General features: G+C 31.0%; 1 protein-coding gene across 3 annotated transcripts; it reads right to left on the bottom strand.

Annotated features, from left to right (window-relative positions):
• Positions 1 to 9,253: 9,253 nt before the first annotated feature.
• LOC102617826 (transcription factor MYB58-like) lies at positions 9,254 to 19,648 on the bottom strand. Of its 3 annotated transcripts, none has more exons than XM_052433423.1 (3): positions 19,228 to 19,639; positions 9,983 to 10,112; positions 9,254 to 9,782 (listed from the first exon to the last, which is right to left on the bottom strand). In XM_052433423.1, the coding sequence occupies exons 1-3, from the start codon at positions 19,358 to 19,360 to the stop codon at positions 9,392 to 9,394; spliced, it is 654 nt and encodes a 217-aa protein (XP_052289383.1). In that variant the 5' UTR covers positions 19,361 to 19,639; the 3' UTR covers positions 9,254 to 9,391. The 3 variants fall into 3 exon arrangements, with proteins under 3 accessions (XP_052289383.1, XP_006470240.2, XP_052289378.1); XM_006470177.4 differs by lacking the exon at positions 19,228 to 19,639 and adding an exon at positions 10,216 to 10,632; XM_052433418.1 differs by lacking the exons at positions 9,254 to 9,782; positions 9,983 to 10,112 and adding exons at positions 18,268 to 18,794; positions 18,995 to 19,124 and having other exon boundaries at positions 19,228 to 19,648.
• Positions 19,649 to 27,473: the final 7,825 nt, after the last annotated feature.

The raw sequence follows: 27,473 nt of genomic DNA, 5'->3' as shown, positions 1-27,473 counted from the left end.
TCTCTTCCTCTCCTCGATCAAACAGCTCGATTGTTTGATTTATGCACCGCTGCGTGTGATCCTGAGAAAGCTCAGACAATCCAGCAAGTACATATATTTTTATGCATGCATAATCGTGAAACGATGAACAATTTGTGGAATGTATAGAATCTGGAAAGCAATACGGCAATTAATTAATCTGAGATTTCACATACTGTTAGGGAATAAAATGGTGTTGCTAATAGACTGGCTAACCTTGGTCTCGATTGTTCTCCTATCTTTTGGTGGCAGTCTGCGACTTTTGAATTCTAAAGCATTTTATCTAAAGAAGCTAATGGATTCCCTCGCCACATATTTTTTGATTCCTCTCTTGCTCGTATTTTTCTTTACTGTTTCAGTTTTGTATTTATTTTAATAAGGGACAATGCACATAATGCCCTCCGAATTAGGTTTCACTGGGTTCACCCAAAAAAAAAAAAAGTGCTAGACAGGAGAATAGCTAATGCATTCTCCTTGAAGGAGATCAATAATTAGGATGTAGTTATCGGATTTGTAAGTCGGCAGCTAAACACATTTTCAATTCCATTAAAAGTTAATAATTTATCTATTATAAACAAATACAGACACATAATTTAAAAAACAATACCAAAGGCAGACTAGGATTTCCCTCTCCATATAAATTTCTTAAGAGAAAAATTCAAAATAGTGACAGATAATTGGTACATAAGAATGTAATTATCTCAGCCCTGGGTTATCAATAATTGAGACATGACACAACATGATTTATATAGTTCAGGTTAGAGATAAGGAATATTTTAATTCAAAGAGTAAACTAGAAGATGATCCTACTATACTTTTAAAAATCATAATAAATGTTTTTAGGATAACTTTAATTTGGCCTCTCACAGTGTAAGTAAGAGATCAAATGTCCAATTATATTGTCAGATGGAATAGAGATGGCAAAATATCATGCCGGATCTGTGCTTGAAAAAACTAGAACCCATTTCGTCTTTGTGGGGTCGGGCTCGGGCTGAATCAAATTGGGCTTTTTCATGCCGGGCCAAAAATCTAAAATTTGTGAGTGTGTGTATTATATTTATAAGTTTATTATTTATAAAATTTAATTTTCTTGTTGAATTAGGTTTTAAAAGTTGGGTTATAGGATTTAAAACTATAAATATACATTTGGTGGATTAACTATATATAAAAAAGTGTATTTTCATTAAAATAATATTTTTTTTAAATTCTAAGTGTTTTTCACAAAATAGGCTCAAGCTTCTTAAGTGAAGTTTGAGCCCGGCTAGGCCCGAAACACTCAATCTCAGGTCAGATGGGCTTCTCTGGCAGCCCTCGTTGGAGTAGGGGTGGATCCAGCAACCAAAACAAATCACAAAATAAAAATTATTGTTTACAACTTATAGCAAGGGAAACGTTAATTGATGGCAAAAAGTTGTGTCACCAAAAGCACCAATATTGGAACCCCCTTTTAAAAGATCAACAATGTTGTTTGTTTATTGAAACAAAGATATATTACTTCACTCGTGCCATAAAATCAAAACACTAATATTATCACCCTAATCTCAATGCTTGAAGCAGAGCATGGAGCTGGCACAAAAAGTGCCCTTAATTAATATAAAACTTTTGCCTTTGGTCTCTTACGAACATTCATTGCTGGGTGGGTTTCCTTTTCATTACGTTTCAGAAATTCGGCGCTTCCGTTGGGATTTCTGGGCGAAAAGTTTGTTAACCTTGTCGTTGAGGTGGCGGAGTCATTGATCGCTTGAGGTATCCGACTTGCACTACTCTTTGCTGAGTTCATGAATTCTGGGTCTGGCTGAGATCGCGACACTTCATGGTTGGAGAAATTCTATAATACATCTTATATTCCATGTCATCAGCTAATGTGAAGTCATCAATAAATAATATCTTGACATATATCAATAAATAATGTTGGCAAATTAGGAGTTTGGGATGGACTTTTTTAAGCCTAGACCCAAGCCCGCTAGAGTGGAAGTGCAAGGGCTAAGCTTGGACTTGGTTTATTGTAGGTCTGGGTCGGACTTAGGCTTTTTTTTTTTTTAATTTTTTAAAAATTATTATAAACTTGAAATAAATTAATAATAATTAAGTTGTTATAATCAGTAATAAATTAAAGAAAAATAAAAATTTCAAAATAAAGAAAATGAGACAAAAAAAAATTTAGAGATTCAATTTTTTTAGTATTACATTTTCTAATTCAAGCACTCTCTTAATTAATTAACACTTAAAAGAGAGTTTATTATTTTAATTTTAAGTTTTTTGATTCATTATTAATATATACATTAGGGATTTAATTTAATTTTTTAATTTCTCTATTATTTTTTAAATTTTAATTTATAAATTTATTTTTTAAAAAAATAGAGGACTCGGACTTGGTCTTGACTCGGACTTTTTGTCCTAAACCCTTGTCCAGACCTTTATGTGGGAGACATGAGAATGGGGTGAACTGAGACGGGCTTGGACTTTTTTACCATCCATATCAATAAATTTTAAACCTAAAAATTAATTAATTAAAAGTGAAACAACTATTTTTGCCTTTTCTCTCTCTTTACTCTAGTTTGAAAAATTCATTCTCTCTTCCAAATTCAAAGACCAAAAGCCAAGAAACATTAGTTTATTAAAAGCCATAAAAATAATTAATTGAATAAAGAAAGATTTTTGAAAGGCTTCTTCTCTTCCCTGCAAACTCCGCCATTATTCTCTCTCCATCCAATCTTTAATTTTTAACCGTGTCACCTCATGAAGCTCAAATTCTGTTGCATTGCCACACCCATAAAAACACTTGTTGTAGTTTTAGTGGTATTGTTACTACCATTCTCAGGAAAAGGGGACTTTTCAGTTCTTGAACACTGGATTGACTGACTTGAAATCAACCAATGGGATGATGATGACACATTAGAGAAGAAGCGCAATCGACCAGGTTAACGGATCGCCAAGATCAAGAACAAGATTGATGGAACTTGTGAAATGCGGAGATGAATCTTGGCAATGTATTGCAAAGTTGAAGTATATTTCACGACGGGGATGGAAATAGAATTAACATTTGTGTTAACAAGAAAAATGAAGTAAAGAAAGAGAAGGAATTGATCAATCTTCAAATTCTGTTCCAATCATTGTGTACTTATCTTATTAATTTATTTTTAAGTTTAAAAATTGTTTGACTTTAATTAATTAATTTTAAATTTAAAAATTATGTCAAAATATATTAGTTGGTCGTTCTATCTCAATTGATGACATGGAACATCAAATATACTCCAGAATTTCTCTCGTGATTGACTTGGGAGCCCGAATTTTTGGTCAATAAATAAGTGGTGATCAATTTGTGGCATGTCTTACTGAATATCTTCACAATACTTTATAGTCATTGTAAATCGTGCATAATAACAATTCAATCTATTTTACTAATAAATTTTTTTGTAAAAATCAAAGTGTTCAAAGTATATACTATGTATATATAGATTTTTGATATAAATTTATATGTATATATTATGTGTATGTAAATCGTCCATACTAAAAATTCAATCTATTTTACTAACACAGATTTTTAATTAAAATCGAAGTGTTAAAGTACATATCTATATATTTATATAAAGTTGGGGCTACAAGAGGTGATGTAACATTACCATTTCTCATCTTTGTATATTCTTTATTATCTAATAAATAGATAAATTTTCTTTCAGATTTGAATTTTCATCTTCTCATAATTAATTTGACTGTTATTACACAATCAATATGTAACAGTTCATCAAAAGACCAACTATCTTCTCTAATTGAAACATTCTTAACAATAAATTAAGCAATAATTTATAAACATTTTCAATCACTCTTCTCCTCTGCCTCACCTTAATTTATAAATAGCAACAAAAAATATGATATCCCACATAAACATAGACACAACATAAAATAACAAAAAATAGCATTAACTCTAAAACATGTGTTTTTCATTTTGGCCCTCACTTACTTGATCATGGCAAATATTACAAATGCAACCAGCAGGAATGATTGCCTCAACAACAATATAAAATCAGGCTACGAATCTACGATCTTGTAATAAGACTTGAAGTTAGCGGAGGCCTAACGGAGTGCTGGAACACATTAATGGAGCTGAAATCATGCTCAAATGAGATTGTTATATTCTTCCTTAATAGCCAGGCTGATATTGGCCCTGACTATTGTCGCGCTATTGATATCATCACCCGTAATTGTTGGCCTGCAATGCTCACCTCTCTCGGATTTACTGCCGAAGAAGGGAACATATTGAGAGGCTACTGTGATGCATCTTCTGCTCCTTCTCCAGGTGGCCTCGCTTTGATATATCAACCTCAAGTTTCATTTTTTTTTTGAAGTCTTGCCTCTTAATCGAATGGAATCAATCGTTAAAAGTAGAATAAGAAAAAAAAAGATAATACTAAATTTTTTTTTTAAAGCAGCGCGAAGTGCGGTTCTATTTTCTAGTTATGTATATAATCATAGTGAACTGTCCATAAGAGTAATTTAACTCAGCATCAGAGATGGCAAAAAAGTCTTCTTTTTCTTGTTGTTTTTAATTATCCTTCCTTGTGACGGTGGCGGTTTAACTTTTGCATGCATGATCAGCTAACTTCAGCAGTACTACTACTAGAACTAGCCAATAGATTACAAGAAAGAGCCACAATATCACAAATATTCATTTCTTCATGATTGTGGTTGATGTACTCTGTGTAATAGCTTGATGGTAATTATATATACTACTGTATATATAGAAGATGAAGATCATACTAAACGAAAGTTATTTAGTTAATTCGCTCGATCCTAATTTTCTAAGATCAATAATATTGGAATAGAAACTTCTTTACAGGGTATATAAACACTTAATTGAGTTTTCCTGAGCTAGGAATTGACAACATGTGAACTCTAACTTTGTAAGTGTATTGATGTTAATTAATTGGTTACTCTTCTATTTTTACCTATTACTAACCACCAATGCATCCTGTTGACAAGGGTAGCTCAACTAATTTTAGAGCTTCAGGCAAATTATTTTAGTTATTCTTTTTAAATAATTTGAGGTAAAATACATGTATTAATTTTTTTAGATTTCTTAGAAGCAAATTTATTAATCGAATTATCATATTCTAATTTTGCTAATATATCTTTCTCTATACATAATATAGCTAATTCATTTAATCTCTCTTATGAGATGGTTGAACTTAAATAAGTTTTACTAATTTTAATTTTGAAAAACTTGTTTGTGCAGAAGCAATTGGTACCAGTATTTTTAATAATATTCTATAAGCAATATATGCAATTGGAAAAGAATCATTTTTTTTTCAAATAATTAAGTATATGAAGCAATGAATTTTTTTTCAGCTTGAGAAACATCTATTAAAATTACTAGCTCTAAAAATAAATCTAAACTATCTATAGTAGAAACCATATAATGTTTTAAAGCATTTTCATGATTAATACAAATTTTAAAATATTGTCACTTAACAATTGTAACTTTTTGAAATTAAACAAAATCCATTTGAAATTGTTCAAATCTATTGATTGTTAAAGAAGTAGCTTTTTGATAATCACACGTTTTTCATGACATTTAGGTTCTACTTCCATTTCACTTACAATTCTTTGGTTGAAGTCATAGTATAAATGAATCATTTTCTCTATAACTTTAAAGAAAGAAAAAGAAATAAGACCTAATCTATGGTAATATCAATATTCATATCTTCTTTTTGCAAGTTCTTACTTATGGAGTTAATAGCAAATAATTTATCATATCAAATAATCATATCTGATATGAATTCAAAATTTTTCAATTCAGATGTTGCTAAACATGTAGAGCTGGCTCTGTATTAACCTTCAATAGAAACAAAAGCTCTGCCCAAGATCTTAATCGAAGATCAGCGCAAGTTGCTTTCAAGACTTGAAGATCAATCAAATTAGATCAAAACCAATCTACTAATAAGGACAGTCCAGAACACAACTGAAATCAAAATGAAAAATAGAGAACAAATAAAAGAACTCAACAAGAACACAATATTACGTGGTTTGACCGTTTTGAGACTTGCATCCACAGGTAAAACATCAGAGCTGACTTTATTGATTGATTCACTGAAGAAGATTACAAGAACTCAAGTGAGGATTACAAAGCTCAAGAACAAGCTTTCATTCTCTCAAGTCTCTCACTAGAATCCTCTTGAACTCTCTCTGAACCAACTTGATACACATAGATCTATACAATAGCAATTTAATGATATGTAAACCCAGAATGTATAGAATTTCGCCATGTGTCCAAGTCGTTATAACGACCTTGAAATCACTTAAGCATAGGGATGGCAATTGTACCCGCAAACCCGCAAACTCGCCCAAACCCACCTGCCAAAACCCGCCCGTTGCGGGTAATTTTACCCGTTGCGGGCGGGTTTAGTATTATAAATTAAAACCCGCATATGAATGCGGGTGGGTTTGGTATTAACCTTATATCCGGTGGATACCCGCATGGATATCCACCAAACCCGCAATATTTTTTCCAAATATTTTTAATTTAATTTTAATCTAAAAATGTATAAAGAAAATAATATCATTAATCAAATTACTAAATAGCCAAAGGCTCAAAGTTGTGTATATGTATATGTGGCCCATCTCCTATTCTAAAGTCATAAACTAAAGAAAACTAAAAGTATTTCCCTTCGAATTAGTATTTGAAAATATTAATCTTAATTATTATTATAGGCATTGTGTTGGATGGGTGCTTATGGTGGTGAATGAAATGAATATCTTCTCTTGGAGCTTGTTTTAAATGATAATATGAAATGTAATTATTATTTTTAGATACTAGTTTGTGCTTTTTAAATAAATTTGTATAATTTATACTTAAATTTGAGAATTTGTGTTGAATTGATGTAGAAATTTTAATTTTTCATTTACATTGTTTAAATATAAAATTGAGTATGTTATATGGAATTTGAGGTTATTATTATAAATTTATATATTAAACATTTGTGATTTCAAATACAGAAACCCGCAAAAAATCCGCCGGATACCATTGCGGGTTTGGTAATTGTTAAAACCCGCTGCGGGTGGGTTTTTTTAAAAAGATTAAAACCCGCTGCGGGTTGCGGGTGGATTTGGTAATTTAAATTTTGTGCGGGTTTGGGTTTGGTAATGGCAAACCCGCTGCGGGCGGTGCCCATTGCCATCCCTACTTAAGCATTCGAGTGCCAAGTCATGTGAGATAGAAAAGTCTATTATAGCCAAAATGGTTGCTTTAGTTGCCATTTCAAGTTTAGGTGCTCATGCTTCCTTCATGTGACTTCATAACAACTCAACCATTAACAAAACACTGCTGTTTTCTTTCTATAAGTGTTTGAATTCAAATGCTCAACAAAACACTTAGCTTCCCTCTTTATTTTAGAAACTTAACTAATTTCTTCTAATTCAAGTAAAACATCTCTTATTTGTGGAGATGTTTTACTTGCTTTTGCACTTTTAATATGACTTTCCCAATATATTTGTGACAATGATTTGACAGTCAAATTGAGCATATTATTTTGTAAAAATTTTCATTGCTTCATTGAAAAAGGAAATAATTAATAAATACGTCCTAAAGCTCCAAAATGAAATATCTCTAGGGTAAGAATACAATAGACATTTGTTCTTGACGGCTTGTATTTGGAGCACAATAAAAAATAATTGAGAAATATTTTCCTTCTTCATATTGTTGATAATTGTATTTTTTATTTGAATTGCTAACATTTGTATGAACTCATTTTGTATGTTATGTCTAAGGTAGTGATTATGAATTTCACCTTTTTTAATACATCTAATATGTTCTTGCATTGTTGGATCAAACTATGTATTCATTTCAATTAAACTTTAAAAGTTTCCATTACTCTATTGATGTATCTTTGAATTCTTTCCACGAAATGCTGAATTGTTTTTAGCAAGGATCTTTACAATGGCAATAATTCTTATTAGTACTTTTTCTCAATGATCTCTTTTCTCTTTTTTTATTTTTATTATCTTTGTTAATTGCATTTTTCTTCAATAATCTTACTTCTGATTCAACCCATAAATTCATATTAGTAATGTGTTCATTGCTTGTTTCATTACTTTTAAGTTTAACACTGATATTTTTCCAATTGTTAGTTCATTTATTACTTAGTTGACTTCTATTAGAGTTATATATATATATATATATATATTATCAAAATCTTTTGAATATGTTGGAACCATCTATTAAATTCTTTTTCACATTAAAAAAAGAAAAAAGAAAAAATAGTGACAGAATGACAGAGAAAATAATCTTAAGAGGATCTTAAGAACAAATCTTAATTAATAAACTTTTTTAAATTTCATGTGGCGATTCATAAAAGATCGTCCAATTCTTATCTAGTGCATAAATACAGATGATAAAATTCATCCAGATGAAAGATTCAGATTGGTCGAATTTTAGAGGTTAGGCTGAATTTTCGTGCACACGTGGCGAGGATAAGTTCGTTAGATTTCATTAGGTGATGTCCAAATTTTTCTTGCAATTTCTGGAGGGAGCATTTGGTCGGTGCAATTTTGAACCCAGACGTCGTGACATCATTGGTTTTTCATGACATCACATTAATATTTTTTATTAAAAAAATTAATCTCACCGATTTATTATCACATCATAAATATAAAGCCGATGGTTTGATGATTGAGTAGTGTTACACGTCTCAATATTTTATTTTAGTATTTTTATTTTAAATATTATAACATTCATTTAATAATTGATGAAATAAAGTAATTAATTCATTATATTTTATAAAAAATTATTAATTACTTAATAAATAACACACCATATTATTAAAATAAAATTTAAGGTTAAACTTGAAAACATCCATTACTCCTGTTTACCAATCGGTCGGTCTTATCATTTGAGCGGAAACAATTAAATATACGCTTTTAGTGGCTACAGCGATAATACATGAGAAAACCGCATTAAGACACGTGGAATGACGTCAATACTTAATAAGGGATCCCACTTTAGAAGGGCATGAACGGATGTGCCTGATAAGGGCCATAATTTGCGCACCTTCATATTACTGAGGAGCCATATGTGCGGTCACATTAGCATAAAGGCTGTCAAACTTAACTTTTGTTTGAAGTGATCTCCAATATCATATAATCCAAAAACTTTTTGCATATGACTAACTGACACAGGGCAAAAGTTTAAGGTTGGCAGTTCGAAAAGCCAGCTAGAGGAATAAAAGGCATGCAATAAAGATTGATAAACTACAATTAATCTCATGTGATAATTATCATTGCTGGATAATTTAAATTGCTACGTCTAATTAATTATTAGACCAGCAAAAACTGGGTACAAATTGACATGTGGCTGTCTAGTAGCCAGCTGCTAGCATCATCATGAGGAGGAAAAACCAACATCGAACGCTTGCAGTTCTTGCATCACTGGGCCGAATATATCTACGGTATCCTCATAGCACGAATCACCGGACAGAGAGTAATAATCAATTTCGCTATCTGATACGAATGGTTGTGTCCAAAAATCTCTAGCACTGATATCTTCAAACAGACTGTTAACGGCAGATCCAACTGCATGATGATCAGAGCTCGATGTTGATGCAGCCAGATTAATTTCTTGCCTTTCTGCTTGATCACTCTGTGAGGTTTCTTCATGCTCTTGATCAGCTGAATCTGTCTTCTTATCGATCTTCTTCTTCAAGTGGGTGTGCCAATAGTTTTTTATTTCGTTATCTGTTCTTCCCGGTAGTTTTGCTGCAATCAAAGCCCATCTGCAAGTATTGATATAATTAAAATCATTAGGTGGCTGCTCGAGTTCGAATCCTGAAAGTAACAGATTGATAAAAATAATCATCCGTTTCTGGGGTAATTTTTACACACTTGCTAGGATCAATTTGATTGCCAAAGGTCATCAACTAAAAATTTTCATGAAAAAATTGAACAAGTGATGAATGTGAAGAGTAGTACGAACTTATTGCCATGTTGTTGGCGTGTTTTGATGATAGTATCCTCTTCTTCCTTGGTGTAGTTCCCATGTTTTATATCTGGCCTCAGGTAGTTCATCCACCGCAGCCTGCAACTCTTGCCACTCCTTGATAGACCTGTAATTAAACAACAATCATCAACAGCAAAAAATAAAGATCCCATATGTATACGGATACTTTAGATAGCAATTTTTATTAATTAATGTGATCAATTAATTACCAGCAAACTTGGGGAGTTGAGTCCAATTCCAGTGGCCATATCTCAGAATATAAGCTCTTAACTTATCATCTTCTTCTTTACTCCATGCACCTCTCTTCATTCCTTTTTCATCATACGTTGGGGCTCTCACCATTTTTGATAACTCACTCACCACTCTTTACTCTCTTCTGTGGATGTGTTGAAAATCTTAATTTGCCCTCCAAATCCTTTTTATACGGACCATCAATTGAAAAACACCAACGTGTGAAAAGTAATTTAGCATCACATTAATTCACAGCCATTTTTAAAGAAAGACTCAATCTGGATAATAGTAATTTTCACTGCCCTGGATGGTTCTTTCAAGCAATATCAGAAAAAAAAAATGTAAATTGAGGGGCCCTAATTAAATTAAGTCTCGCATGTGACGAAAGGAAAATGGGTGAGTATTATTAATGGTTGATATTCATGCAAGGCTCTGCATTCATAATCCGAAACCCTGAAATTGACGTTTTCATGCGGCACGATGACTGTTGTCTTCAGTGTGAGATGGCGGTTCGCTGACGCAAAAGGTATTATCTCAGCTTTTGTTTGCACTTGCACGTTTGAGCTCTTTTCAGAGAACACAAATCGCAAAGGTCCCTTTTTCACACGTTACAGATTATTACACCTGTCTTCCCAGGTTGAAAAAAAAAAAAAAAGATTGCTACACGTTTATCACGTGGACCATAAGATTTTTTTATGCTTCGGGATACTCAGTCGTCTCCATTGTTTCCCACTTCTTAGTACTATACATACGTAAGTTAATAAAATTTTGATTAACTTAGTAAACCGTTGGTAATCTTCTACAGATACATACAAATTACAAATCCAAATCTTATTAGGTAGAATACATATACTTTGCCATCCAACCTAAAATTCTGCATGTTAAAAAAATATATTTCCATAAATACACAAGAAATATAATGTCTCCATGGAAATTTGAACCCCACGCCTCCGTTATAATTGAGGAAGAAGGGTTCTTCTAGATAATAATACCCGATGTAATATAATTGTAGAAATTTTAAAATATAACGGAAGTATCATGTTAACTAATAACAATAAAATGATGTTATGATATGTATATGTTTATTTTAAAATATTACCATGTAAGTTTACACATTATAAATACATTATTTAATTATATTATCTCTAATATATTTTAGAATTTCTTATATAATTGATAGTATACGATTAAGAAAGATCCACTCATCATTAATTTAATTACGCACGTCATAAATACATTAACTGATTATGTTACCTTTGATATATTTTAGAATTTCTCATATAATTGATAGTATACAATTAAGAAAGCCAAAATGGCAAAAATGCTATAATGATAATCATAATCAATATTGGGGTCACTCTATCTCAATAATTTAGGACAAACAGAGCTAATACTGCATTTGGTCTTGACAAAAACAAAATAAATAATTCTAAGAACAGTACAACTGTATCATTAAAATTAAAAGATAAAAAGAGCAAAAACCGCTTTGTTGTTTGACTGAAATATTGAAGCTTCTTACAGTTTTAAAATACATCCAAACTCTAACTATCAAGTTGTTTTATTGATCATACCATTTCACCTTTGATGGTTGTTTGATATTGAGGACATGAATACCTTTAATTTTTTAATTAACTTAATAATTTTTAAACATAACTAATTGAAAAATTAAATTGAAAACTGACATGAATACCTTTAATTATTTATTAATTTTATAATTTTTAATAATAATTAATTGAAAATTTAAATTTAAAATTATGAGAAAAAATAACGGGATCATAAATTTTAATTAATGATGAAATTTTTTCAGTTTTCATTAAAAATTAAATGAAAAATAACAGTTTTACATTTTTTCCCAGATTAAAATAAATATTTCATATCAGGGAAAGAGCCTATATATAGTTCTAGTAGAAAAGGAGCACTATTGTTTGAATTAAGTTCTAACAAAAAAGTGATAAAAACACACTTAAAACCATTGTTTTTATATGTTTAAAAAATAAAAGAACACAAAATCATGTTGTTTTGAATATATTTTTAATGTATTTTGTCAAGGTTTTGTTCAAATACTTGTGCTTAAGTAACAAAAATAATTTAATTATTGTTGGGAAATTGATGGGTGAAGCAAACACGTAACTAAAGTGAAATTGAAAAATAATGAGACACAAAATTACACAGGGACACTAAAAATTACGTGGTTCGACTTTTAGTCTACGTCTACGTGCGAAGATACAAGAAAAATATGTTATTAGTGAAATGAGAATTATAAGTATTGTAATATTGTGGCTCACTTTCCAAAAGCACAATACATCTAATCTCTCAAATCACTAAAATAAAAGCTTTATTATTTAAGGTCTTCAAAACTCTCTGCTCTCCTAAATGTAGGAATTGCTTCTCACAATGGAATATTTTTGCTCCTTCTTTCCGTTTCTATTTATAGATAAAATTTAGGCACTATTTATCAATTATACATTTTATTATTATTATTATTATTTTCTTACCTGAACGGTGCGGCACCACTCTTTGTTTTTTTTCCTTTTTCCTTTGCGGTGGGCCGCTTACTTTTTGACAATTATTACTTAACTAGATAATATATATATATTGCGTGAAAATGGTTTATTTTCATTTATGAGCCCATTTTTCTTTAAATTCGAATCCGAACTTCCATGCCTGATCAAAGACTAATGTATTTCTAATAGCATTCTGTCCGCATCAATTTCATTTTCATTTTTCCCAATTAAAATCATTCCGTGTACAAGCCATCAACATCCAACTTTTCAAATGGGCCAATATAGCTAATTATACCCCGCCGCAATGAAGCAGCTTTTTTCATATTGGTGATTTGAGTTTGAATTTTAGCTAGGAGCTGCTAACTTAGCTAATAAACGGTTAAAAAATTAATTTAGATTTTCTCAATTCTACTTTTTAAATGAATTAAATAATAAAAAAAGTTATAGTATTAGTTTAATGAAAGCATGCAAATACTTGTATTAACAGCTTGTGGCTTTAGCATGCGATACATTGTTTTTTCAATGCGGTGCGGTTTGGAACATTCATGGAAGATCAGGGTAGTGACCCAAATTTATGCAATTATAAATGGTAGGTCTTGGCCCTTTCAAACTTGCACTTATATTATGGTCGCTTCAAATTTGGTACCTTTTATTTTGTCGCCTCCAAAATCAAAATTAAAATTTAGGTTATCAAAATCACTTAAATTAGGTTATGGTTGATACTAAAGTTGAGCAACTGTAAGTTTATAAGTTAAAAATTACAGTACTAAAATATTTAGTAAATAGTAATTTCTATAGTTTGGAAATTACATTAAATTAATTTCATATTTATACGATGGAGAACATACAATATCTTTAAGATTTTTGTTAAAATTATTATTAAGGATAGCAAAAGTCTCATGACTTTCTATTATTATATTCAATCTTAATTTTTAGATTTTGATTTTTTTTTTTAACTGTTGTAAGTATTTCATGTGATGGTGGTATCACAAGATGAATACATCTAGTAAAACTTTGCATTTTACTTAATTCTGGTTCTCTTTTGGGCATAGATAATGACTCCTATTTCCTATAATGATTATTCCTTCTGGAGTATAATCTATATATTTGGTAGTATTTCCTCTGATCAACGTAGGTTGATTACTTAGATCTATTTCCCATTCTTCTGGTAAATCAAGTTCTCTCAAAATCTCAAGATATTGTATCTTTTCAACTTTATTAAATAGTTTATCAATTTCATTAAAATCTTTATTGGGAAGTATTTCACTGTTGGCCGAATTTGCCAGTGCACATTCTATGGTGTATGTTATGCTATATGGATAAGATCCATTACACAATATATCAAAGCATTTAAAATCATGACATAGGATTAATGTCTTATTTATGTTTGTCCCTAAGACTTATAGAATATTTGAGGTATATCTTAAATATTCATTTTTTATAATTTAGGTTTCCTTGTATTATTGGAAGGAGTGCATGTTTTTTTATCTTTTATTCTATATTATCTAGTACAACTAAATTCACTAAACTGTCTATCCCTTTTTAAAAATGAGCTTTTATCATTATTTTGAACATATCCAATCGTGGGCCTATCATTGGATCTTATTCTATTAATTTTATCTTCTATATCTAATTTTAATAATAAAGGTATATTTGTATTCCTCGAACATGCCTAATTTTACAGGTTCTTCCCTTATAATAGCACTGAAATACATTATGGGCGTGTTTGGTGCATGAGATTGTGTGGTATTATAATACTATTCACATTAATTTATTACTAAGGAGATGTTTGGCAAAATTTGAGACCTCATTATGCTGCATTATAATGCACCATAATGAGGCATTTCCCTCGGGTTTGCGTAATGCGGCAGCTTTTTACCTCAATTGAGGCAAATTTATTTTATTGAAATATTATAAAAATAAATTATTTTATTATTAAATACTAATATAATGAATAAAATATAAAAATAAATTGTATGATGATATTATTTTATTTATTAATGATTCATATAAAAATAATATATTAATATTACAATATTATTTACATTAATATTAATTTTAAAATTAATATTATTCAAATTTAAATATTTATAATTATATATATTAAATTATAAATTTATTAATATTTAAAATGTAAAAATAATAATATATTATAAATTAAAATATAATTTAATATTATTGAATAATAATTTATTAATTTATATTAACAATTATAATATTAATTATAATCTAAATTTATTATTTACATATAATATTAAATTTTATTATAATTATAATACAAATTTTAGAAATTTAATCATTAATTTTTAACATTTACTAAAAAAATTGTTAAATTTCTATGATTTAAGATTTCTATATTTATTATTTTTTAAGTATTAATAAATATTATTTTCAAATTATTTAATTTAATTAAGCACAAAAAATTAATACAATACAATGCAACACCAAATATAGTCTAATTAAAAATTAATACAATACAGTGCAGCACCAAACATTGTACAGCATTGTTATAATACAATGATAATGCAATACAACATAATACAATACACCAGTATTAAAATAATGCAATACAATATAATACAATACAATGTGCCAAACACATCTTATACTTTTCTTTTAATCATGGTAAATCAATCTTTGGTTGAGGCTCAACACTTGTTCTACAATTGTTTTTGGGAAATTATCCACCAACCACCTGTTTTTTCCACCTTTTTTAAAAATACACGTCCTAGTTTTTTTGACTGAATTCCGCTTAAAGTAACATTTTCTTGCACCCATCTACCTCCGTCTGCACACGGTTAAAAAAACTAACGGAAAATTGATCAAATGACTATTTTACCCCAAATATAAAATTATAATATTGTCCTAAATAAATATATAAAAAAAAAGTCGTGGCTGGCCAAAATCTAATCCCAAACTCAATCCAATGACTGAAGAAGTTGCGGCTAGCCGCAGCAAATCGGTAATGGATGGTCGATCTTCAGGCTCAAGCTGCTGGTGGCACGATCATTGATTGAGATCAAGCTATTAGCAGCAAAGAAAGTGAAGGAGATTGGTGAGAGGTTGGGTGCATATTGAAGAAAGGAAAATGAGATGTTGTTGGACTGGGGAATCTGGGAAAATAGTGTTGCATGTTGAAGTTTCGATGGAGATTACTACTAAAATGTGTATGGTGGACTGAAAGCGGTGGATAATAATGGTTGCGGGGCATGCTATCGTTGCAAACGGTTTTGAGGATATTGCTCTTTCTTGGCATGGTAATGATGTAATGTAATGCGAAGAAAATGGTGGCACCAATCTAATTGCAAATAAAGGTAAGAACGTTGAATTTATTACACACAACAATATAAAAGCGCAGGTCTATTCCAAGGAAAATGAAGAATCCAGGTTGACTTTGAACAAGCTAAAAAACCACTGTAACAAAATCACGACATCTCCACATGGTTTATTCTAGAAATTAAAACGATTATTGATTAAATTTTGGCTACACATGATAATTATCCAAATTAAAACGATTATTGCCATTGATTCCCCATCTCGATGCATTTACTTTCTTTGATCTCTACAAATGATTATGAAACAGAGAATTTTTTTAATTAATTATGAAACAAAGAATTTAATTGTGTTGAAACAAAGCATTTCGAGAGGTAGGAAGAAGCTAAAAAACGATGTCGTTTTTTTGCGGGGTCAAAAGAAAAATTTATCCCTATGACATCAACAATGTTTTAACAGTGTGAACACGGGAGTGGATGAGTGTAAGAAAATGTAAGTTTAGGTGGAACTTATCCAAAAAAAATCAAGATATGTGTATTTTTTAAAAAACTTAGAAAAAACAGGTGGTCGGTGGATAATTTCTCTTTTTTTTTTCATCTAAATCAACCCATGGTAAATCAATCTTTGGCTGAGGCTCAGCCATAGCAATTGAGATTTCTCCGAAAATCATTCCAAGCAATTTGTCATGCAACAATAAATAGAAAAACTAAATAGAGAATACACTAATCACACAATACAATATTTACGTGAAAAATTATAAATCTAGAGAAAAATCACGGTTATTAGAAGACAACCAGAGAAAAAATATTCGCTATATGAAAAATTTTTACAAACACATTCTCATAAATAATTTTCTCTCACCCAAACCCCAAATACATGATCCGAAAAAATATTTATCAACAAAGCAAACCCGTAATATCTATATTGAAGAGCCAAATGCTCCTATAGTATATCTACATGCTTAAGAATGTTTCTCAATTACTAATTCCAAGAATTTTACATCAACACTTGTGAAAATCTCTCGCTAAAATTGGTGCAACTTCCATGTTGGCTTTCCTAGAAGTTTGTCAGCCATCGACATAAATTCCACAAAATACCCTGCATTAATGCCAACCATGCCTTGTGTGCAAATCTTGTGGACTCACTAGCAGTAACACATTCCCTTTCATGGCGCTAGCGACATACCATGAGAATGTCATCATCGTCTATTTAATAAGGGACCATCGTCTCTTACGATGACGAGAGACTTACTAGCAATGCTATCAATATCATATCTAGAGCCATTTGCTGACCCTACTTCATTTCTCCTTTGACAGTTTCCTTAAGGTGCCAAAATTTCCACACCTACAAATCCTTGTGCAAACCAAATTGGATACACTTTGAATTGTCCATAACCCAAATAATCATTCTCCCATTAATTTTCTTTTTCAACAACATTAAACCCCACCAAATTTGAAAAATACCAGTTGTTGATATATATGCCCTCCACTTTGACCTTGCTTTTCACTGCGCACCATTCAGATCGGCTTCACCATATACTTAAACTATATCGTATACATAAACAATACTGTATATGTGAATAGTATAGTATACCCCAAGTACGAACTATCAGCTCTAATACTACTTTTAGAAAATTGAGATTTCTCTGAAAATCACTCCAAGTAATTTGTCAAACAACAAATAATTAGAAAAATTAAATGAAGAATAATTAAAATATATTGGAAAACTCTAAATCTAGAGAAAAACTACCGTCGTTGTTAGCAGACAATCAAAGAAAAAATATTCACTATGTAAAAAATTATTACAATCACATTCTCATAAATAAAATCTTAATTAAAATATCTATTATTACATTTTATCAATCAGTCTTATCATTTAAGTGGAAATGTACAAATTAAATATAAGCTTCTATCGGCCAGGGTGGTAACAGATGGAAAATGCATTAGGACACGTGCAACGACTTCAGTAATTAATAAGAAATCCCACTTTGGAAGGACATGAACGGATGTGCTTGATAAGTGCCATATTTTGCGTACTTTCATATCACTGAAGAGACAAATGTACTATGACTTTAACATAAAGGCTGTCATTTAATTTTTGTTTTAAATGATCTTCAATATCATAAAATCCAAAAAAGTTTTTGGCATATGATAAACTGAAATAGAGCAAAAGTTTAACGTTGGCAGTTCGAAAAGCTAGCTAGAGGAATAAAACGCATGCAATAAAGATTGATAAACTATAATTTATCTCATGTGATAATTATCATTACAGGATAATTTACATTGCTCGATAATTTAAATTGCTACGCCTAATTAATTATCAGAACAGAAAAAAGGGGGTACAAATTGACATGTGGCTATCTAGTAGCCAGCTGCTAGCATCATCATCAGGAGGAAAAATCAACATCGAACGCTTGCAGTTCTTGCATCACCGGGTCGAATATGTCTATGGTATACTCATAGCACGAATCACTGGACAGAGAGTAATAATCATTTTCGCTATCTGATACGAACGGTTGTGTCCAAAAATCTCTAGTACTGATATCTTCACACAGACTATTAACGGGAGATCCAACTGCATGACGATGATGATCAGAGCTCGATGTTGATGCAGCCAGATTAATTTCTTGCCTTTCTGCTTGATCACTCTGTGAGGTTTCTTCATGCTCTTGATCAGCTGAATCTGTCTTCTTATCGATCTTCTTCTTCAAGTGGGTGTGCCAATAGTTTTTTATTTCGTTATCTGTTCTTCCCGGTAGTTTTGCTGCAATCAAAGCCCATCTGCAAGTATTGATATAATTAAAATCATTAGGTGGCTGCTCGAGTTCGAATCCTGAAAGTAACAGATTGATAAAAATAATCATCCGTTTCTGGGGTAATTTTTACACACTTGCTAGGATCAATTTGATTGCCAAAGGTCATCAACTAAAAATTTTCATGAAAAAATTGAACAAGTGATGAATGTGAAGAGTAGTACGAACTTATTGCCATGTTGTTGGCGTGTTTTGATGATAGTATCCTCTTCTTCCTTGGTGTAGTTCCCATGTTTTATATCTGGCCTCAGGTAGTTCATCCACCGCAGCCTGCAACTCTTGCCACTCCTTGATAGACCTGTAATTAAACAACAATCATCAACAGCAAAAAATAAAGATCCCATATGTATACGGATACTTTAGATAGCAATTTTTATTAATTAATGTGATCAATTAATTACCAGCAAACTTGGGGAGTTGAGTCCAATTCCAGTGGCCATATCTCAGAATATAAGCTCTTAACTTATCATCTTCTTCTTTACTCCATGCACCTCTCTTCATTCCTTTTTCATCATACGTTGGGGCTCTCACCATTTTTGATAACTCACTCACCACTCTTTACTCTCTTCTGTGGATGTGTTGAAAATCTTAATTTGCCCTCCAAATCCTTTTTATACGGACCATCAATTGAAAAACACCAACGTGTGAAAAGTAATTTAGCATCACATTAATTCACAGCCATTTTTAAAGAAAGACTCAATCTGGATAATAGTAATTTTCACTGCCCTGGATGGTTCTTTCAAGCAATATCAGAAAAAAAAAATGTAAATTGAGGGGCCCTAATTAAATTAAGTCTCGCATGTGACGAAAGGAAAATGGGTGAGTATTCTTAATGGTTGATATTCATGCAAGGCTCTGCATTCATAATCCGAAACCCTGAAATTGACGTTTTCATGCGGCACGATGATTGTTGTCTTCAGTGTGAGATGGCGGTTCGCTGACGCAAAAGGTATTATCTCAGCTTTTGTTTGCACTTGCACGTTTGAGCTCTTTTCAGAGAACACAAATCACAAAGGTCCCTTTTTCACACGTTAAAGATTATTACACCTGTCTTCCCAGGTTGAAAAAAAAAAAAAAAATTGCTACACGTTTATCACGTGGACCATAAGATTTTTTTATGCTTCGGGATACTCAGTCGTCTCCATTGTTTCCCACTTCTTAGTACTATACATACGTAAGTTAATAAAGTTTTGATTAACTTAGTAAACCGCTGGTAATCTTCTACAGATACATACAAATTACAAATCCAAATCTTATTAGGTAGAATACATATACTTTGCCATCCAACCTAAAATTCTGCATGTTAAAAAAATATATTTCCATAAATACACAAGAAATATAATGTGTCCATGGAAACTTGAACCCCACGCCGCCGTTATAATTGAGGAACAAGGGTTCTTCTAGATAATAATACCCAATGTAATATAATTATAGAAATTTTAAAATATAACGGAAGTATCATATCAACTATATAACAATAAAATGATGTTATGATACGTATATGTTTATTTTAAAATATTACCATGTAAGTTTACACATTATAAATACATTAGTTAATTATATTATCTCTAATATATTTTAGAATTTCTTATATAATTGATAGTATACGATTAAGAAAGATCCACTCATCATTAATTTAATTACGCACGTCATAAATACATTAATTGATTATGTTACCCTTGATATATTTTAGAATTTCTCCTATAATTGACAGTATACAATTAAGAAAGCCAAAATGGCAAAAATGCTATAATGATAATCATAATCAATATTGGGGTCACTCTACCTCTATAATTTAGGACAAACAGAGCTAATACTACAGTTGGTCTTGACAAAAACAAAATAAATAATTCTAAGAACAGTACAACTGTATCATTAAAATTAAAAGATAAAAAGAGCAAAAACCGCTTTGTTGTTTGACTGAAATATTGAAGCTTCTTACTGTTTTAAAATACATCCAAACTCTAACTATCAAGTTGTTTTATTGATCATACCATTTCACCTTTGATGGTTGTTTGATATTGAGGACATGAATACCTTTAATTGTTTAATTAATTTAATAATTTTTAAACATAACTAATTGAAAAATTAAATTGAAAACTGACATGAATACCTTTAATTATTTATTAATTTAATAATTTTTAATAATAATTAATTTAAAATCATGAGAAAAAATAACGGAATCATAAATTTTAATTAATGATGAAATTTTTTTCAGATTTCATTAAAAATTAAATGAAAAATAACTGTTTTACATTTTTTCCCAGATTAAAATAAATATTTCATATCAGGGAAAGAGCCTATATATAGTTCTAGTAGAAAAGGAGCACTATTGTTTGAATTAAGTTCTAACAAAAAAGTGATAAAAACACACTTAAAACCACTGTTTTTATATGTTTAAAAAATAAAAGAACGCAAAATCATGTTGTTTTGAATATATTTTTATTGTATTTTGTCAAGGTTTTGTTCAAATACTTGTGCTTAATTAAAAAAAATAATTTAATTATTGTTGAGAAATTGATGGGTGAAGCAAACATGTAACTAAAGTAAAATTAAAAAATAATGAGACACAAAATTATACAGGGACACTAAAAATTTCGTGGTTCGGCTTTCAGCCTACGTCCACATGCAAAGATACAAGAAAAATATTTTATTAGTAAAATGAGAATTATAAATATTGTAATATTTTGACTCACTTTCTAAAAGTACAATACATCAAATCTCTCAAATCACTAAAGTAAAAACTTTATTATTTAAGGTCTTCAAAACTCTATGATCTCTTAAATGTAGGAATTGCTTCTCACAATAGAATATTTTTGCTCCTTCTTTTCGTTTCTATTTATAGATAAAATTTAGGCACTATTTATCAATTATACATTTTATTATTATTATTATTTTCTTACCTGAACGGTGCGGCACCACTCCTTTTCTTTTTTCCTTTTTCCTTTGCGGTGGGCCGCTTACTTTTTGACAATTATTACTTAACTAGATACTATATATATATATATTGCGTGAAAATGGTTTATTTTCATTTATGAGCCCATTTTTATATAAATTCAAATCCTAACTTTCCATGCCCGGTTAAAGACTAATGTATTGATAGCAGCATTCTGTCCGCATTCAATTTCATTATCATTTTCCCCAATTAAAATCGGGAAATTTACACCAATAGCCATAAAAATTTTGACTTTTTCCATCTTAACCCCCCAAACAAACTTCTATCAACATTAGCCATAAATAAGTCTTTGAGACCAAAATACCCCTCTCTCTCATCTCTCCCCCAACAATCTCTCTTTCTCCCATCTCTCCCAAACTGAAGAACCTCCCATCGTCGGCGGCGTCGGATTAATAGTGATTCTGGTGCTGTTAGTAGCACCAGTAGCGGCGCCAGTGATTTTGTCGAATCACTGTTGGTTGGTGATACTGCAGAATTTAATGGCTCTTTTTTACGAAACCCTTTACCTGAGGATTACCATTCGAAGTCCAATTCACAGCAGCATAGTTCGCAATTTTCTGTCAACCCACCAGATAGCATGACTACTATTGGCAATGGGTTGATGAGTTCTGAGAACGAGTTTCTGGCTCAGAACATGCTTACTGATAGGGAGTCTGTCCTGCAGTTCAAGAAAGGAATGGAGGAAGCTAGCAAGTTCCTTCCTACTGGTAATCAACTAATTATTGATTTGGAAAGCTACGGTTTCTCTACAGAACAAAAGGAAGACACTTCCAGAGTGGTGGTCAAGGTGGAGAAGGAAGAGAGGGAGAACTCGCCTGAAGGGTCAAGGGGTAGAAAGAACCACCAACACTTGGTGCGACAGGCTGCCTGTCGCACCAACACTTCCAGGCAACGGGCTCCAACAGATGCTCTTCCGGCAGCCCACGTAGGGAAGTCCGAGACAGAGCGAGCTTCTCTGATCTTGAAGATTACGAGGTCAGTGAAACCGAGTCCAAAATCTCTGACGACGCCATTTCCGAAATGGAGCGTGTTTCTACTGCCGCCATGGCTGATTTAAAGGCTTGACAGAATCGGCGAGTTGTTGCGCCAAGGCAAGCTCACCAACATTATGGAGATGAGAGAGAGGGGTATTTTGGTCTCAAATGTTTTTTTATGGCTAATGTTGATAGAAGTTTGTTTGGGGGGTTAAGATGAAAAAAGCCAAAAAATTTTTGGCTATTGGTGTAAATTTCCCATTAAAATCATTACGCGTACAAGCCATCAACATCCAACTTTTCAAATGGGCCAATATAGCTAATTATACACCTAGCCTCCCAACCATGCGAGTCGCTTCCCTCCGCCGCAATGAAGCAGCTTTTTTCATATTGGTGATTTGAGTTTGAATTTTTAGCTAATAAACGGTTAAAAAATTAATTTAGATTTTCCCAATTCTACTTTTTAAATGAAGTAGAAAATTATAGTATTGGTTTAAGGAAAGCATGCAAACACTTGTATTAACAGCTTGTGGCTTTAGCACGTGATACATTGTTTTTTCATTGAGGTGCTGTTTGGAGGATTCAGGAAAGATCAGGGTATTAACTGAAATTTATGCAATTATAAATAGTGGGTTTTGGCCCTTTCAAACTTGCACTTAAATCATCGTCCCTTCAAATTTGGTACTTTTTTATTTCGTCGCCTCCAAAATCAAAATTAAAATTTAGGTTATCAAAATCACTTAAATTAGGTTATGGTTGATATTAAAGTTGGGCAACTGTAAGTCTATAAGTCAAAAATTACAATACTAAAATGCTTAGTAAATAGTAATTTCTATAGCTTGGAAATTATATTGAATTGATCTCATATTTATACGATGAAGAACTTACAATATCTTTAAGATTTTTGTCAAAATTATTATTAAAAAATTAAATTTATCATATAATATCAATTTTTATTTTTTAATTACAATTTTTTTTCCAACAACTTATCATAAGAGTTACAATTTAGCAAATATCAAGTAGGATCTTATTCACCGCAAAAGTGAGCCTTGTTTTGCAGTAGTTATTGTCATAAGGGCTTGATCTAGTTAATAGCTATAGAGTAGAGAGCTATTTCCTATTTTCCATTTAATTACACTTTTTTTACTGTTTATATTTTAAAAGGTAAGGGGGATGAAGATTTGATTCCTGGTTGCGGTTGGAGACTAAGTAACAAATATTGAGGGGAAGAGGAAGGGTTCTGTAACCACCAAATATTATTCAGGTTTCATATATCGTATTGTAGCTTTCAGAACTCAATTAGAAGGTTTAGCAACCTTTAAATTTTAGATTCACTAGAAAATAGAACCGCGCTTCAGGCGGCTTTGAAAAAAGAATTTAGTATTATCATTTTTTCTTACTTTACACTTGATGCTTAGTAAATAGTAATTTCTATAGCTTGGAAATTATATTGAATTGATCTCATATTTATACGATGAAGAACTTACAATATCTTTAAGATTTTTGTCAAAATTATTATTAAAAAATTAAATTTATCATATAATATCAATTTTTATTTTTTAATTACAATTTTTTTTCCAACAACTTATCATAAGAGTTACAATTTAGCAAATATCAAGTAGGATCTTATTCACCGCAAAAGTGAGCCTTGTTTTGCAGTAGTTATTGTCATAAGGGCTTGATCTAGTTAATAGCTATAGAGTAGAGAGCTATTTCCTATTTTCCATTTAATTACACTTTTTTTACTGTTTATATTTTAAAAGGTAAGGGGGATGAAGATTTGATTCCTGGTTGCGGTTGGAGACTAAGTAACAAATATTGAGGGGAAGAGGAAGGGTTCTGTAACCACCAAATATTATTCAGGTTTCATATACCGTATTGTAGCTTTCGGAACTCAATTAGAAGGTTTAGCAACCTTTAAATTTTAGATTCACTAGAAAATAGAACCGCGCTTCACGCGGCTTTGAAAAAAGAATTTAGTATTATCATTTTTTCTTACTTTACACTTGATGAAACTGATAAAAAATATGAATTGATTTTTTTTAAGATGAGGCATCCTTATAAAAAAAACAAAAAAAGCTATTAGCCAGTAATACAAATAAAGAAGCAACGCAAGATAAATAATAAAATGAGAGAATATATTATAGAGTGATTTTATTCATTCTAATTGTGTGTGTACAAAACAAAAAGATGAGTTCTCCTTTTATAGTTACATAATCACTCCATGAAATTAATGAAAAATTATGGATCATAATTCCTTGTGAGATAGTGGGAGTTATAGGGAAGGTAAAGGTTGCTAATGGGAGATAGTGGGAAAACTAAGAGATATATGTTATGAACATCTACATTTATTTTAATAAATTCATACTACTCCCTCTTGGATGTTCATTACAAAGAGTATGTCTCATTAAAACCTTTACATAATTGTTATTTTATAATAACAATCAAATTAATTATGAAAAGATAAAAAGCCAAATCTAAAAAAAAAATTTCTTTATTTATTAGATAATAGAGAATATACAAATATGAGAAATGGTGATACCACATCACCTCCTCAAGCCCCAACTTTATATATATATATATAGATATAGATATAGATTGCATGCATGTTTCAGATTGAACTGACTGAGTTAATTTCGAACTATTCCTCCTTATTTTGTTACTAGCTCTTATACGTTACTTTGACTTAAGATAAGCAAGTTATTAACTCTTAATCCACTTTCAAAACGTCAAATTTCAATGATTATGATTTTTAGTAATCGTTACTATTCGTACAAATGAGAATAAAAATGCAATGAGAGCTAGGAAAATTGTTGCTTTGTGTGTCCCAGTTCATGAGGATGGATGGGGTCTATTTTTACAATTGGATCTTGTAACATCTTAACATTGTTCTGTATTATCAAACCAGCAAATTGGCCAAGTGTATGTGTGTATATATATCATGCCATCAGCAATCAACAGAAGCCGCTGCCTCGTATACCATACCCAAACTCATATGATCGTCATAAGTACTATTTATATGATTACAGTAGCTAGCTAGCTACAAGACACTGCTCTATAAGGCATACACCTTAGTTAACGGAGCAAACATATATTGGAACTGTATGTATGGCGTTGGATTGCACTGGAAGGGATGGTAGCTAGATATACTGGATAATGTTTTGCTCTGTACGAACCATGCATGCTCAGGCTTTTATACTGCCAAATGGACATCGCGAAAGAAAAATTCCAGGGAAGAATACGTGCCCCATGTGTACATTTTGTGTCACTCGATTGCAACTTGTTAGAGATGAAAGGATCACTTTCTCTGATAAAAGCGTGCTCTAATACTAAGTTAGAGATATTGGTTAATTCTGAAGTATTCAGAGCAAAGCTATTCGATTAAGAAACACGAGTTTTCTATTTCATCCATTAATTGTTGGTCGTCCAACAGGATCTTTAAGAAATTTGCCTTACCATATGTAAAATATTCCTTCCACAGCTTGTCTAGTTATACAAAGTTGCAACAACAGGATGATATTTATTCTCATAGATTGTGATTCTGCGCTCCATTGGCACAAGGTGGATAGATACTCAGGAGATGAGTGAGATTGCCATTGAAATGATTTTGACGGGTGATGGAATCAATTTTCTATAGTTGACTGGAGGAGAACAATCAGCCAATGCACTTCGGAGAGTGGGCACGGGTTGGGTTTAATTCAATTCAAATGAAGCCATAAAAATTTGGGTCCAACCCAAATATTTTTAACCCAATCCAAACCAAACCCATTTAGTTTGAATTTTTTTTTTCAAAATATTTTTTATTTTGATAAATTTAATTATATCAAAATATAATAATTATTAAATTAATATTAAAATATGAAAAAAAATATAGTGGATAAAAACTATAAATTAAAGAATACTATAATATCGTTAGATTCAAAATTTGGCAATTGCGGTAACGGTGGCAGTTGTGCCAGCCAAGAAGAGGATTCTGGTTTTTCTTTTGCATGATCGGCTTCAGCACTAGCACTAGCTCATGGTTGCGTGATAGAGATTGAAAGAACGAACAACAATATCAACAAGAAGTGATGATTTGTTCATGATTGTAGCTGATGCACTCTGTGTGATCGCTTGGTGGTAATTATATACCGTGTAGAAAGATAAGAGATCATATTTCACAAAAGTTATTTAATTCTCTCTCAGTTCTTGAATAACAATATTTATTATAATACAAAATACAGACGAAACAATGACATTTTGGGATTTGTGATGATATTGATTTGAATATTACAGTTTAAAATAAGGATAACAACAGCATGCTTTATCACCAAATTTATCCGGAGATTTGTTCGAGTGACAAAAGTTTAACAGAAGAAGAAGAAGAAGAAAAATCGGATTGATAATACCATAAAAGGGCGTGTGGAACGAAGAAAGCGCTGTTTGCAATGATAATTACTGCGAACGCAGAATGGACTTAAAAAAAAAAAACTCTTATCTATATCTTTTTTATATTTAAAGTACTATTTAACATTGAAGTTAAAAGTCACTTAACACTAAAAAAATTAGTAAACACTACCTAGTATCCACTATGACTTAAAAATTAAATTGATTTAATCAACTACTTATATGATTAAAAACCAATAATATATTCACTATTTTATCAACGTTATTATTTAAGTCATATTTACCACACATTAATAAGTTTATTTATAGTTACTATTTTTTTTCCTACAGC

The sequence above is a fragment of the Citrus sinensis genome, chromosome 2 (assembly GCF_022201045.2).
Source record: "Citrus sinensis cultivar Valencia sweet orange chromosome 2, DVS_A1.0, whole genome shotgun sequence".
Taxonomy (NCBI): domain Eukaryota; kingdom Viridiplantae; phylum Streptophyta; class Magnoliopsida; order Sapindales; family Rutaceae; genus Citrus; species Citrus sinensis.
This window is presented reverse-complemented; position numbering and strand designations above follow the sequence as displayed.